Source organism: Brassica oleracea, chromosome C7 (assembly GCF_000695525.1).
Source record: "Brassica oleracea var. oleracea cultivar TO1000 chromosome C7, BOL, whole genome shotgun sequence".
Classification (NCBI taxonomy): Eukaryota; Viridiplantae; Streptophyta; class Magnoliopsida; order Brassicales; family Brassicaceae; genus Brassica; species Brassica oleracea.
In genome coordinates, this window is record NC_027754.1 from 225712 (window position 1) to 239156 (window position 13445).

A 13445-nucleotide genomic window follows, 5' to 3' on the forward strand; every position below is an offset into this window, starting at 1 on the left:
TTTTTTTTTGTCAATATAGTTTTGTGTATTCAAGTTTCGAAACAACAATGTAATTTTGTGCATTATCTTTCAAAATCAACAAAAGAAAAAGAAAATAACAAAAGAGAATTAAAAATTCCAACTAAAGAAGGATAATTCAATTGAAGACTTTAATATAATTTGAAAAAATAGAGAATTCAATACAACCCCCACTATTATTCTATTGTGAATTCTATAAATTCTATTAATTTCAGTAGTATTTAATTTACAGATTTCAAAATTCCACTAAACTCCAATATTATTTAATCTTACAATGGCTTTTATAATATTGGAATTTCGATGGAATTTAATAGAATTCAGACGAAAAATGTAAATTCCAAAGTTTGAAGTTTTTAGTTGTTATTTTGATGTAATTCATTGAATCTCATAAAATACTTTAAAACTTCTAACGTTTTAAATTCAATCATCCAAACCCTCCTAAGAATAATTAATCTGATGTGAATTGAGTTGATCTCTATGGATTTCAAACAAAAATTAAAGAAAAATTGAATGGGTAAACACTTTTTTCTACATGTTATTTTTTTTTCTTCTAAGAAATTTTTCATAGTTAGGAAAAATCTTATTTGGAGAGAAAATATTTGTTCTCGTTCATTTGATTACAAATTCGTTTATTTTTAGACCTTTTAGTTTCTATGAAATAATCTAGCTAGAGAGGTAAGAAATGATTGGTACAATTTCTGGTCAATTAAATTTAGTATATGCTTATAAAAATCAGTCAAAATTTACAATGTTTAGCAATTTTCCAAATTTAGGTAGAACTCAGATTAGCAATAAAATTTAGTAAATGCTTATAAAATAAGTCAGAATTTACAATGTTTAGCAATTTCATAAAAATCAGTCAAAATTTATTTTGACGTGTGTTTTAATTAAGATTTTTGTGAACATTATGAGCTTGAACCACACTCTTTGTATTTGTTTTCAGCTCGATGGAGAGGTAAAGAAGCATGAGGTGCAAAATCTGGTGGGTGTGTATTATGGAGACAACTTCGAGGACACTGTGGGGTGCACATGCACTCGGAAGTCGAAGTTCATGACGTCCAAGTGTCACTGCCTCTCAGCCAAGGTCCGGTGCGGCGACTCATGTGGTTGCAAGGCCCCACATTGCGCGAACCGAAAGCTGCCAGAGACACTGAAGGAGCACGGCGAGGTGGTGGTTAACGTTCAAGTAGGCGCATCAGTTCAAACCCTTAGGGTTTCTCTCGGAGCTGCTAGGGAGTGAACAGAGCATGTTTGTGATTACTCTATTGAAAAATAAGCTTTTTAATATACTGAGTGACCTTGATTTAAATATGTAATACCAGTATCTTTTTTGCTAAGAATGCTAATATCAGAGACGAAACATGATTTTTCTGATATATAAGATAACACAAACTCTTCTTCATCTTTCTGTATGTAAACAAAAAACATAAGACCAGGAAAGAAATGTTGAAAACACACAATACAAAAGGTCACATTCCGCATTTTGGTTTAAAGAAGGATTCTTGACTGACCTTAGTCACTCGAAGTATTGTGCTGCTGCTTGAAATGGTCTGCTGTGTACCATCATGATAAACAGAGGAGAGTTTAATGTCTTTTCCACTTGAGTCCAGAAGACCAACAACCACTGGAATAAGTGTTGGTTCTTTTGTTGGCTGGCCCGGAGTCAGGGGTATCTCATGACTGGAAAAGGTATGCATTACAAAGCAAGCCAATGTGTCAATTTCAACGGCAGGGCATTCAAGTTGGTGTAGACTAGACATGATAAGAACATAACCTAAATTTCAAAGAGAAGGTACGAGCTTCAGCATCGTAGGAGGATACCATTTTGACGAATGGCGTTCCAGCTTGAGAGTATCAAAAATATTAACATTGTACATCCTTAGTAGTATGAAAACAAGAACCTTCACAAGGCATTACACCAATAGAAGTATTGCAAGAAATTAGCGAAATCTGCATTGTTAGCATCACGCAAGCAGCAAAGAAGTCTTCTTCACAGGTCACAGCTTTCTCATCATGCATTTGAAAATAGAGATCAATATACCCTGTTATATATTCACACACGGAGGTGAGAGGAAGGAACGAGAAATAAAGACCTAGCAACTAGACTCGCACAAAAAAAAATGTAATGGAGACCAACCTTTCGGAAACTCTCACTTCCTAGTAGAGTTTTGTACATCCTCACAACCTTTCGGAAACACTCACTCCCAGACTTCTTAGCGAATAGAAACTTGCCTGTGTAAAAGTTGTCCATCTACCAGAGAAAGATAAAGAACCATGTTTATATAACATGTACATCATAACTTTCAAGGCAAGATAAGTAACAAGAATCTCTGACCTTGATGTGTGAATGTGGGCGAACAGGATGTCCTGGCCATAGGACCAGAATCCTGGAAAATCAAACAACAGAGGATTTGGCTCGGCAAAAAGACGAAACAAGCCCATATAGTAGCCTGAAGGAGTACAAGACTACGTACCTGCAGGAACTGATAGATCCTGAGCATTGAAACATCAGCAATGCGCTTTACAGAACGACTTCCCATGTCAGATGAAAACTCTTGCAAAGAATTAGAGAAGTATAATCATTAGATAGAGAAAAATTTCCTATATACATCTTCAGATTATGAAGGATAATTTATGTACCTGGTCACAGAAGACAGTAAGACCTTCCTTTAGACTGAGCTGGAATCAGTCAAGGCATGTCACCCTATCATCACAAATAGAGTTTTAGTCATAGACCACGCCGCATACTAAGAATGTCAATCTTATGCAAGTTAATGTACAGACAAGCATAAGCAAAAGTGGAAGATTCAACGAGCAAGAATCAATAACTTGCAATAAAGGGAGGGGGGGGGGTGAGATAGATAAGGCTGACCTTGTTTAATCTAGAAACAGAGTATTGAAGTAAACAAGAGAAGTCTGAAAACTGCTTGACATTAAACGTAAAAGAGTTTAGCCATATAAAGGCTTTACAATTAAGAAAGCTAGAAAATAGGAAACAGACTTCACGATCTAAACCAACTACACACGACTCATACTAACTTGGAAAGACCAATTCAAACTAGAAAGTTAACGTAAACTAGACTCAAAGACTGAAACATAAAAGACCAACGTTTATCCATCAATTCTTCCCCTAAACTGGAACATCTTCTTCCAGTTTACTCCTTCTTGCTGCTTACTCCCATCCTTTCTCTGACTTTCTCAAACACATCGAGCTTAACAGCCTTGGTCATGACATCAGATAACTGATCTTGAGTTGTACAGTAGTTCAGTCCTATGACTCCATCTTTCACCAACTCACGCAAGAAGTGAAACCTTACATGTATGTGCTTACTTCTTCCATGTAGTACTGGGTTCTTCGATAGCTTGATGGTGGAGCTGTTATCACAGAATAGAACAGTGCCGTCTCTTTGACTTGACCCCATTTCTTCTAGCACATTCCTCAACCAAACGGCCTGACAAGCTCCAAATGCAGCAGAGACAAACTCAGCTTCTGTTGTGGACAGAGTCACGATGGGTTGTTTCTTTGATGCCCACGAAACAACTCCTCCTCCAAGCATGAAAACGTATCCAGACGTGCCCTTGCGATCATCACTATCACCAGCATAATCAATGTCCACAAACCCAACCAGTTTCTTCTCTCCTTGCCTTTTGTACTGTATACCAAGCTCGGTAGTTCCCCGTACATACCTTAGAATCCTCTTTGCAGCCAACATATGTTGCTCATTCGGTTGTTCCATGTACCTACTGACCAAGTTCACTGAGTAGATGAGATCAGGACGCGTAACTGTGAGATACCTCAAGCTTCCAACCAGCTGCTTGAAGGTTGTTGGATCGACATTCTCACCCGCTCCTGGCCTTGTTAGCTTGTGACCAGGAACGATTGGGTTCCTCACCGAGTTGCAGCTTTCCATTCCATATCTCTCCAAGATCTCCTCTGCATACTTCTGCTGGTTTATGAATATCCCCTGCTCCCCTTGGATAACTTCAACTCCCAAGAAATACTTCATTCCTCCAAGATCAGTCATAGAGAATTCATTCATCATTGACTTCTTGAACCTTTCCAACATTGTCACTAAGTTCCCTGTGTAGATCAAATCATCCACATATAAGCTTACTATCAGAATGTTGTCTTCTTCTTTCTTGAGGAACAAGGTGTGCTTGCAGTAGCATTTTTTGAAGCCCTCCTTCACAAAATAACCTTCAATTCGTGAGTACCAAGCTCTAGGGGCTTGTTTGAGTCCATACAGAGCCTTCTTAAGCTTGTACACTTTGTTGCTCTCTTCCCTCACTTCAAATCCTTTAGGTTGCTCCACATACACATCCTCATTCAATTCACCATGTAGAAAAGCACTCTTCACGTCCAACTGAAACACCTTCCAGACTCTCTGTGCGGCTAAAGCCAACATCATTCTGATTGTATCCCATCTTGCTACTGGTGCAAAGACCTCATGAAAGTCTACTCCATACTTCTGATGTGGATCCTTTGACAAATCAATGGTAGAGTGTTACAAATGCCACAAGAAAGGACACTACAAGCCAGAGTGTCCTGAATGGGAAAAGGAAGAAGCTAACTATGCAGAGATGGAGGAAGATGTTCTTCTCATGGCTCATATAGATGAGATTTCTGATGATCTGAAGCACAACTGGTTTCTTGATTCAGGGTGTAGCAATCATACGTGTGGAAAAAGAGAATGGTTCACGAAGGAGTTTGATAGCACTTTCAGACAGAGTGTAAAACTTGGAGATGATCGCAGGATGCTGGTACAAGGAAGAGGAAGCCTGCGACTGGAGATAAATGGAATTGTTCAAGAGATTACCTCTGTCTACTACGTTCCAGGCTTGAAGAACAACCTGTTCAGCGTTGGTCAACTCCAAGAAAAGGGATTACGAGTACTGATTGAAGATAATGCGTGTGAGATTTGGCACAAGAAACAGAAGAGAATGCTCATGCACTCGAAGATGTCAAAGAACCGTATGTTCATTATTCAGGTCAAGATAAGAAAAACCAGAGAAGTGGGAGATGACAACAAATGCTTGCAAGTAACTGAGAGTAAAGAGGAGCTATGGCACCAGAGATATGGTCATCCTAGTCACAAGGGTTTGAAGGTGCTAGCGGAGAAGAAAATGGTACTGGGATTGCCAAGTAACCATCTTCATGTTGATGAGAAGGTGTGCGATGTGTGTATGAAGGGGAAGCAAAACCGTCAAAATATACCCAAGAGAAGTGATTGGAAGTCTTCTGAGAGACTACAACTGGTGCACAATGACATATGTGGTCCTATTACTCCAACCTCAGAGAGTGGGAAGAGATACATCATCAATTTCATTGATGACTTCAGCCGTAAGTGTTGGACTTATGTAATGTCTGAGAAATCAGAGGCTCTGAAGCTCTTCAAGGAGTTTAAATCTGCAGCTGAAAGAGAGACATGACAAGCTCTCGTGTGTCTGAGAACAGATAGAGGAGGGGAATATAATTCCACAGCTTTTGTTGAGTACTGCAAGGAGAGTGGGATAAAGAGACAGCTAACTGCAGCATACACGCCACAGCAGAACGGGATTGCCGAAAGAAAGAACAGAAGCATTATGAATATGACGCGTCGTATGTTACTTGAGAAGGCGGTTCCAAGAAAGTTCTGGCCTGAAGCTGTCATGTATGCAGTACATATACTGAATAGGAGTCCAGCCGCAACAGTAGAGGCTGTAACACCAAAAGTGAAGTGGAGTCAACACAAGCCTACAGTCGAACACTTAAGGATTTTTGGATGTGTTGCTTTCGCTTTGGTTCCATACGAGAAGAGAATAAAGCTTGATGAGAAGAGTGTGGAGTGCGTGATGATGGGCCTGAGCAAGGAATCTAAGGCATATCGCCTTTACAATCCAGAAACAAAGAAGATTCTTATCAGCAGGGATGTTCAGTTTGATGAAAGTATAGGTTGGAAATGGGAAAGAGAAGTGCAGACTGAAGAACTGTCTTGGAAGGAGCTTGTGGTAGAATCAGAGAAGAGAAGAGATGATGAGACATTACCTGAGGAAACACAAGTTGATGATGAGGCAGGAGAACCTGAAGCAGAAGAAGAGAACGTAGGGGAATAAAATGCAGAGGAAAGCGAAGGAGAAGAAGCTCAACAACCACCTACAAGAGGCAGAGGGGAAAAAAACAGACATGCGCCAGTGTGGATGCGAGATTATGTTGCTGGAAATGCAAGCTTTGTGATCACAGAAGATGAAGAAGACCTGGTTGCTATGTTTATTGCTGCAGAAGACCCCAACTGCTTTGAAGAAGCAATGCAACAAGACGTATGGAGACAGGCAATGGAAGCTGAGATAACCTCAATAGAGGAGAATAAAACGTGGGAGCTGGTAGATCTGCCAATTGAAGCCAAAGTAATTGGAGTGAAATGGGTGTTCAAAACAAAGTTCAATGAGAAAGTTGAGATTGACAAATACAAGGCAAGGTTGGTAGCTAAGGGTTATCATCAGAAATCTCATCTATATGAGCCAAGAGAAGAACATCTTCCTCCATCTCTACATAGTTAGCTTCTTCCTTTTCCCATTCAGGACACTCTGACTTGTAGTGTCCTTTCTTGTGGCATTTGTAACACTCTACCATTGATTTGTCAAAGGATCCACGTCCTCTTCCTCCATAGCCACTGTAAAGACCCTCACGAACAGATAGGATTTTGGTCGAGAAAAATCTCACTCGACCAGTTTGGAGTTGGTTCGACCAGAATTAAAAATAAAAATTGACCCGGTGATTAATGTCTCGATGGGACTGTCTTGTGGCCGATATACCTACCCTTGATAGTTTAGATCAAGTGTTAATTACTATGGTCGAGTTTTATATAAGCTAGACGTAAAACGATGAACGGGAAATATTTGATCGAAAACTGGTCTGGAATACTTTCAGCTGCTAGCGAGTCATGTGCATGTCATGTGCTGCCTGGCTGTTTGCTTCCTTCCTGACCTGAACATGTGACTTGCACCTTCCTGCTTGCTTGCTACATTTAAGTCATGTGAGTTGCACACCTGCTTGAAGTTTCTTCATGGGAAGGAAAGTGTGCTTCAGCTCACCACATGTCTCACAATGATCTGAAACTTTTGTCCTTACTTGCTGACTCTTCTCCTGCTGTTTCCCCTGTCATTTATTACCTTGTCCTCTTCCTGGTCGACCTCATTCATCTCAGAAACAAGAAAGAAAAATTCAGAGAGAAAGAGAGAAAGAAAGAGAGAAAAATCTGTGAGGAAAATACATGAAAAATTCAGAAAAAATAAGAGAAGAGAAGTGAGCTTGGAAGACCCTTTCTCACCCTCTTCTGACTTTAATCAGTGAGTATTGGTGTGGTTAAGAGCTGAATATTTGGTGTCCTGAAGTTCAGAATCACCCATGTTCTTCAGGCTTTGGTTTTGATCGGTAAGATGTATTTTTATCAGTTTTCAGTGAGAAGTTCTGTTGGTTTGGAAACGCTTGAGGCTTTGTCTGAATGAATCCGACCTTGGCTTGATATGGCACTGATCAGGTTAAGAGTGGCTTCAACGATAAGTTGTGTACCATCTGAATTCAGAAGATTGTTGATTTGAATCGGTAAGAGCTTATGGGTTTGATGAGATCAGTTTTTGTTAAACTTCAGTCTCCTGTTTTGGTTCTGTTTGATGATAACCAAGTGCTGTGTCTTGATAAACCTATCGAGATTGATTGTTTTTATTAAGCTTCAGTCTCCTGTTTTGGTTCTGTTTAAAGATTCTGTATCAATAAGGTTTTGTACATTTCAACGGAAAGAATGGTGATTCAGGCCTCGAAGACGATTATCTTCTCTCCAACCCCTATCATCTGGTAAATTAATCATCCACTTTCCCACCTGATTCCTTTGTTTATCTTTAATTCTTATGCCTTCAAATCTCTGGTGAACTTACTAGTTGTGTTGTCGTACAGCTCGGCATTTTTTCCTCTCAAGTACTTCAAGAATCTCCAAGAGACAGAATAATGTCAAAACAAAAGGCTTGTGAGTAGGAGGAACCAACTGTATTTCCATCTCATATGTGCTTTCCTGCTACATCTCTCACCTTCGAATTGTCTGATAAGTTTGTAACTCGGAACTCCCTTATCAACACAATCAATCTTGAATATGTAAAGAAACTCTCGATCTTACTGAAACCCAAACCAACGTTTACAAGATTAAATGGATAAACGAAAAGCTGATAAAGTGAATCACAGATCATGATCTCATGGCGATCCGTGTCTGAGGATTCAATTACGATCTCATGGCTATCGTGACGAAAGGAGACTCATGGCGTCTGCACTCTCTACAATATTCAACATGAACTAGAAAATGAAACATCGGTCTTATTTATATGACAGTCATGAAGTCTTGAGCAAAGCCTCTCTTTCCCGCAGAGTCTTTGTCATCCTTTGACAAATCAACTCTTTTAACATGCGTTCCTTCTCGCCCAAGTTGCCTTCCACCTCATTTTCTTTGTTCTTCTTCTGGAAGGCTAACATATGGAACCTATCAATACCCCGCCCTTTCAGATGCAGCTTGTCCTCAAGCTGAAAAAATGAAAACGGTCGTGGCAGCACTTTTGTCATGTTCGAAAATGAAGAAGAGCACCCAGCAACTCCAGTTGGAGAGCTTCTAACGTGATACTGCAGGTCCACGGTTTCAGAACCACCATGGATGCAGTCCTTGCTCCTCCAGCGATGCCAAACAGAAAAGGGTCTGCTCTTTCTTGTTGACACAGCCGCATGATCCACATATACTTGTCTTTGTAATAGAATTTTAGTTGCCTGCAGCTGTATCTTGTCTTTGTCAAGCCTTGTGTTCCCTGCATCCTCCATTTCAAGTCTTGTTACCTCTTTAGACTGAAGAACACCCATTCTTGAATTTTCCCAAAAACACAACAGACCATGTTGTATTAACCAATGCCCTCGTACCAAAGGAAAACCTAACCAGGTTGTAAGTCCTTGTTTAAATTGGTCAATAACAAATGGTAACCACCACTGCTTCTTGCCAGCCTTCTCCAATGTTTTCTTTTTCCAACAATGCCACCCATAAAAACTGATTTTCCAAAGAGACGAAGAAATGGCAGGCGTTCTGTCAGTCAAGAACTTATACTCAGTTCCAACATTCCCACAACCAAGGATCCTGTGTTGTGATGGTGTTCTATCAACACGTAACTTGTAGTTTCTCTGTTGGGTGAACTTGAGTCGCTCTCTCTTGGAACCTCCACTTTTCTCACGTTGCAAAGTTACCAAAGGAGCAGCACTCCACCTTTGACCCTGTGCAGAAAGCACTCTAGTAGCCTTCGTAATCCATAACGCCACACAGTCTCTGTTTTGAAAAGCTCGAGCTGCTGCATTAATAGCAAACATTGACACTCCTGGTGTTGTATGCAATTTGTCTGCAGATTCATGTTCAGTAGGATGCCAATTTTTTTGAATTCTGCCAATCTCCTTGAATGCGAGTAATCTCGGTGATGCCTCTTCTTGTAGACTAATCTCCTGCAGAATTCTTGATTTGTACTTAAACTTCCAAGTTTTATAGAACTTTCTCTGTTGATGCTCACTTGTCCATCTTCTGGGGTGAATAACTCCTTGCTGAACACAGTAAGCCGCCTGCAACAGACCAGTCCACCCTTGAGATTGCTTGACATTTTCTGCATCTGTCGTAACAGTCATAAACCCAAATAACATCTGATTGCTCGCTGCAGTTGACACCAGATTGGTAAAAGAGCTTGGTTGCAGTATAAAAGATATTCTATCATCAGATTCCTCAAAACTTGCATCCACATTTGCAGGTTTCAAAACCACAGTCCAGTTGTGAGGCATTTCTGAAGTTTTTGAGATAGATTTCTCCTCGGTTTCTTCCATACATGGTGAATACGGCTCCTGCACCACCTCTGTCTCTGCAACAAATCCCTTGCGTGAATTAAATTCATCATTCAGAGTACCATCTAATGGCGAACAATTTTTAACTTCCTTTAGAAACAAACCGGCCTTTTCCACACAAGTGGCTGTTATTCCTCTTCGTAAACAAGACTGTTGTTCAAGCGCAGGAAAGGAGACTTTCTGAGACATTACTCCTGCCTTTCGATCAGCTTCATTTACCATATGGGAATCACTTTCTTCTTGTGGATTCTCTTCCTGAATCAAGTCTTCCGTCGAAATCGTTTTTCTTTCAATCACATCCCCATATTTGAATTTAAATTTCCAAGACTTGGACAGCTTGTCCTTCTCCTTCTCCATCTTCATGTGCATTGTTTCTGTTTTGGTAGGCAAAACATCGATCACTTGGCGTGCACATTGTCTGGTCTTCAAACATGTAGACTGAGCAACATTCACAGCCATTTCTGATTGGAACTCATCAACGATTGGTGTCATAACTTCGTAAACAACTTGTTGCTGGACCTTAATCACCACAGGTTCCCCAAACTCCTCTAATATTTTCTCTCTATGGTCAGGTTTCAGATTCGAAAGTGATACCTGAGGTTGGTCGATATGATCAGCTCTCATGAATGCCTCAGTGCATGAAAACGATGAAGTCGTCACCAGATTCTTCAAGTCTTCATTTAATTTTTCCTCCTTACTAGATTCTTCGGCCACTATTGAATCTGTAACACTTGATATTTTTGCTTCACTGTCCAAATCGTGGATTGATGTTGGATCTATGGATTCATTGGCACACACTGACACTGCCTCCTGAATCAAATCCTCTGCATCAGTAGATGCTACCCTGTGAATCGAACCTGGAGACAGAAACGCTCTCTTCGCCTTCAAAAACTCTTCTGTAGCATCTGTTTGAGCTTTGATCTTACAATAATGCTCAAAGCGTTGTCTATACTTCTGGCTCAGCACGAATTTCTCTGGATCATCACCAACCATAGCTGTACCTTTCGCCTTTGACGATCGCTGATTTGTTTCCATGCCCGTAAGAAACGGAGTAATCTGATCAAAACGACGATCAATGAGATCGAAACGTTTGTCATAATCACAAGTCTTCTCTAGCAGCACGAGTCTCGCCGGATGATCTTCATCCCCAAACCAAAACAGCAGCGCCGCCTTCAATGAATCCCAGCTCCCGAGATCTAACCACGTTTGGTTAAGATACATTTTCGCTTCTCCTTCAATCAAGGATTTCGCCAGGTTCAGCTTCCACGAGTCTGGAATCCTAATCCGTGCAAACTTCTTCTCCATCCAATCGATCCATTGATGTAATGAAAAACCTTCGAAAACAGGAATCTCGACGAAGCTCATAACATTAGATTCGATCACGTCACTAGCGCACCAATTGGATAAGTTTGTAACTCGGAACTCCCTTATCAACACAATCAATCTCGAATATGTAAAGAAAATCTCGATCTTACTGAAACCCAAACCAACGTTTACAAGATGAAAAGGATAAATGAAAAGCTGCTAAAGTGAATCTCAGATCATGATCTCATGGCGATCCGTGTCTGAGGATTCAATCACGATCTCATGGCGATCGTGACGAAAGGAGACTCATGGCGTCTGCCACTCTCTGTAGAAGCCGGATAACCGGACTGAAATAAATGATATAATAAAAGCGATATGTTAAGGAAATAAACGATTGTAAATAGCGAATACAAGAACGATCAGAAATCGTATTCACAAATGAACATGGATTCGAGACATAATCTCTTTCCTTAACTCTAAATATTCGCTCCATTAGTGAGACGAAACTGTACGAATACCGAGTCCCAGGATACAACCATGGCAGAAAAATCACGCTTCACTCGTGATCGCCCTATCGAACTATAAACTCTACGAAACACTTTCGTATTTAAGACTTACGCTAAGGGAATTTTTGTTGGTTGTTTCGATGTGAAAAAACGTAATGAGAAATGAAGGAGGAGACGAGTTTATAAAGAGGAGAAGGCGAGCCACTTTTCGTAACTGATGCAGCACGTGCACACGTTGGTGGGAATCTCGCGAGGATCTCGAAGGCGAAGCGTTACGAAACTTCCTCCGCAAGATCTTTTCTCGTTTAAACTTATCGTCAAGGAGAGAGACAGCGTGTTGTTTTTAAACGAACTACGTGTTGTTTAAAATAAAATGCATGCTGTTTTTTCGGGAATTAAATGACAAAACATTGAGCTTAACTTGGTCCAAAAAGAATATTATTATTGGGCCGGAGGCCCTACACCAAGACCCAAGACCCAAGACCACGCCGAGCCGAGCCGGCCGGATGGTGGCGGCGCGTGCGTGTGCGCGTGGGGAGTCTCTTCCTGCTATGACTCGTTTAAACAAGTGAGTGTGTTATCGCATATATATACATCTCACTTTTGCTCCTCCTCTTCCCCGATGTGGGACTTTGTTACTTCCTCTTCATTTACTAGAAACAAGGCTAAGGCCCATTTCTTTTCATCAATTCACAATTATTTAAATAAGCCATGAGCTTTACTAATAATTGATCCAACAATCCCCCACATGAATAGAAATGACTCTTCTAAATATATGCAGACTAAATGCAGACTCGATAGACTCTAAAAAATATGTACTTATTCTAATCCTGACTAGCTAGACAGACTTATCGAGAGTGTTTGCGAAAATTCACTGTGTTTGAGTTGGTGACATTTTTAAGCCTTGAACCACTCATAGTTAATATATGTTGGGTTTACTTTACCAGAAGGTGAACATGATGTCTTGAACCAACTAGTGTTTTATATAGACCGAGACAACATGCATAACACAGCTTCATTTTCTCGTAGAACTTAGTTCTCTATTGTGTTCATTGTGGCCCTGAACTATTCATGGTTTCATGAGTGAACTTAGAGAATATAGCCTTGCATTCATTCTCCTAGAAAATGCCCCATTTCACACTCATTAAGTGATTGACCATGAAAAGTATTGAGTAATACTCCGCTTTGGAAGCTATGAAATCATTAAAAGCTTATGCTTATCCTTCTCACATTCTTTAGCACTTTGATCATCTTAGGAGCTGGGAAGAGACTACTTTGTCTCAAATGCTTTGGCTAGATTCTGTTTGATTTTGTTTACCCTTTGAACCTACGTCTTGGGATCTCCAGTCATGATAGGTAGGGTTGCAGTCAAGCATCCTCATTCGTTGTAGGCTTTAAACCCATTCCTTTTGGTGATTTAGCAACAACATCTCGAGACTGTATGACATGGGTTACTTGTATATCGACTAAGTACGTTTACTGCATGTGCTAGGTCTGGTCTCGTACAATTAGTTAAGTACATGAGACTTCCGATCACACGTGCATACTCGTTTTGTGATACCGCTTCACCTGAATTCTTTGTCAAGTGCATTTGGGGATCTAACAGAGTTTTGCCGTACTTTTAGAGTACTTTTTAAATCTCTCTAATATTGTTTGAGCATAATGTGATTGAGTTAAGGTAATTCCGTTTGAATTTCTCGTGACTTTAACCCCGAGAATTACATCTACTAATC

The 13445-nt window shown here is 40.3% G+C and overlaps 2 protein-coding genes across 3 annotated transcripts in view; one reads left to right on the top strand and one right to left on the bottom strand.

The window, feature by feature from the left end:
* Positions 1-11538, bottom strand: part of LOC106306135 — a 14617-nt gene extending 3079 nt beyond the window's left edge. Inside the window, exon 1 of the mRNA XM_013742612.1 lies at positions 10265-11538. Coding sequence (XP_013598066.1) covers positions 10265-11266 — 1002 coding nt within the window. The 5' untranslated portion in view covers positions 11267-11538. The remainder of the gene's footprint in view (positions 1-10264) is intronic.
* The window catches only part of LOC106306137 (transmembrane E3 ubiquitin-protein ligase 1), a 24877-nt gene that overhangs the window by 4816 nt on the left and 6616 nt on the right, over positions 1-13445 (top strand). The gene's annotated exons all lie outside the window — the stretch shown is intronic.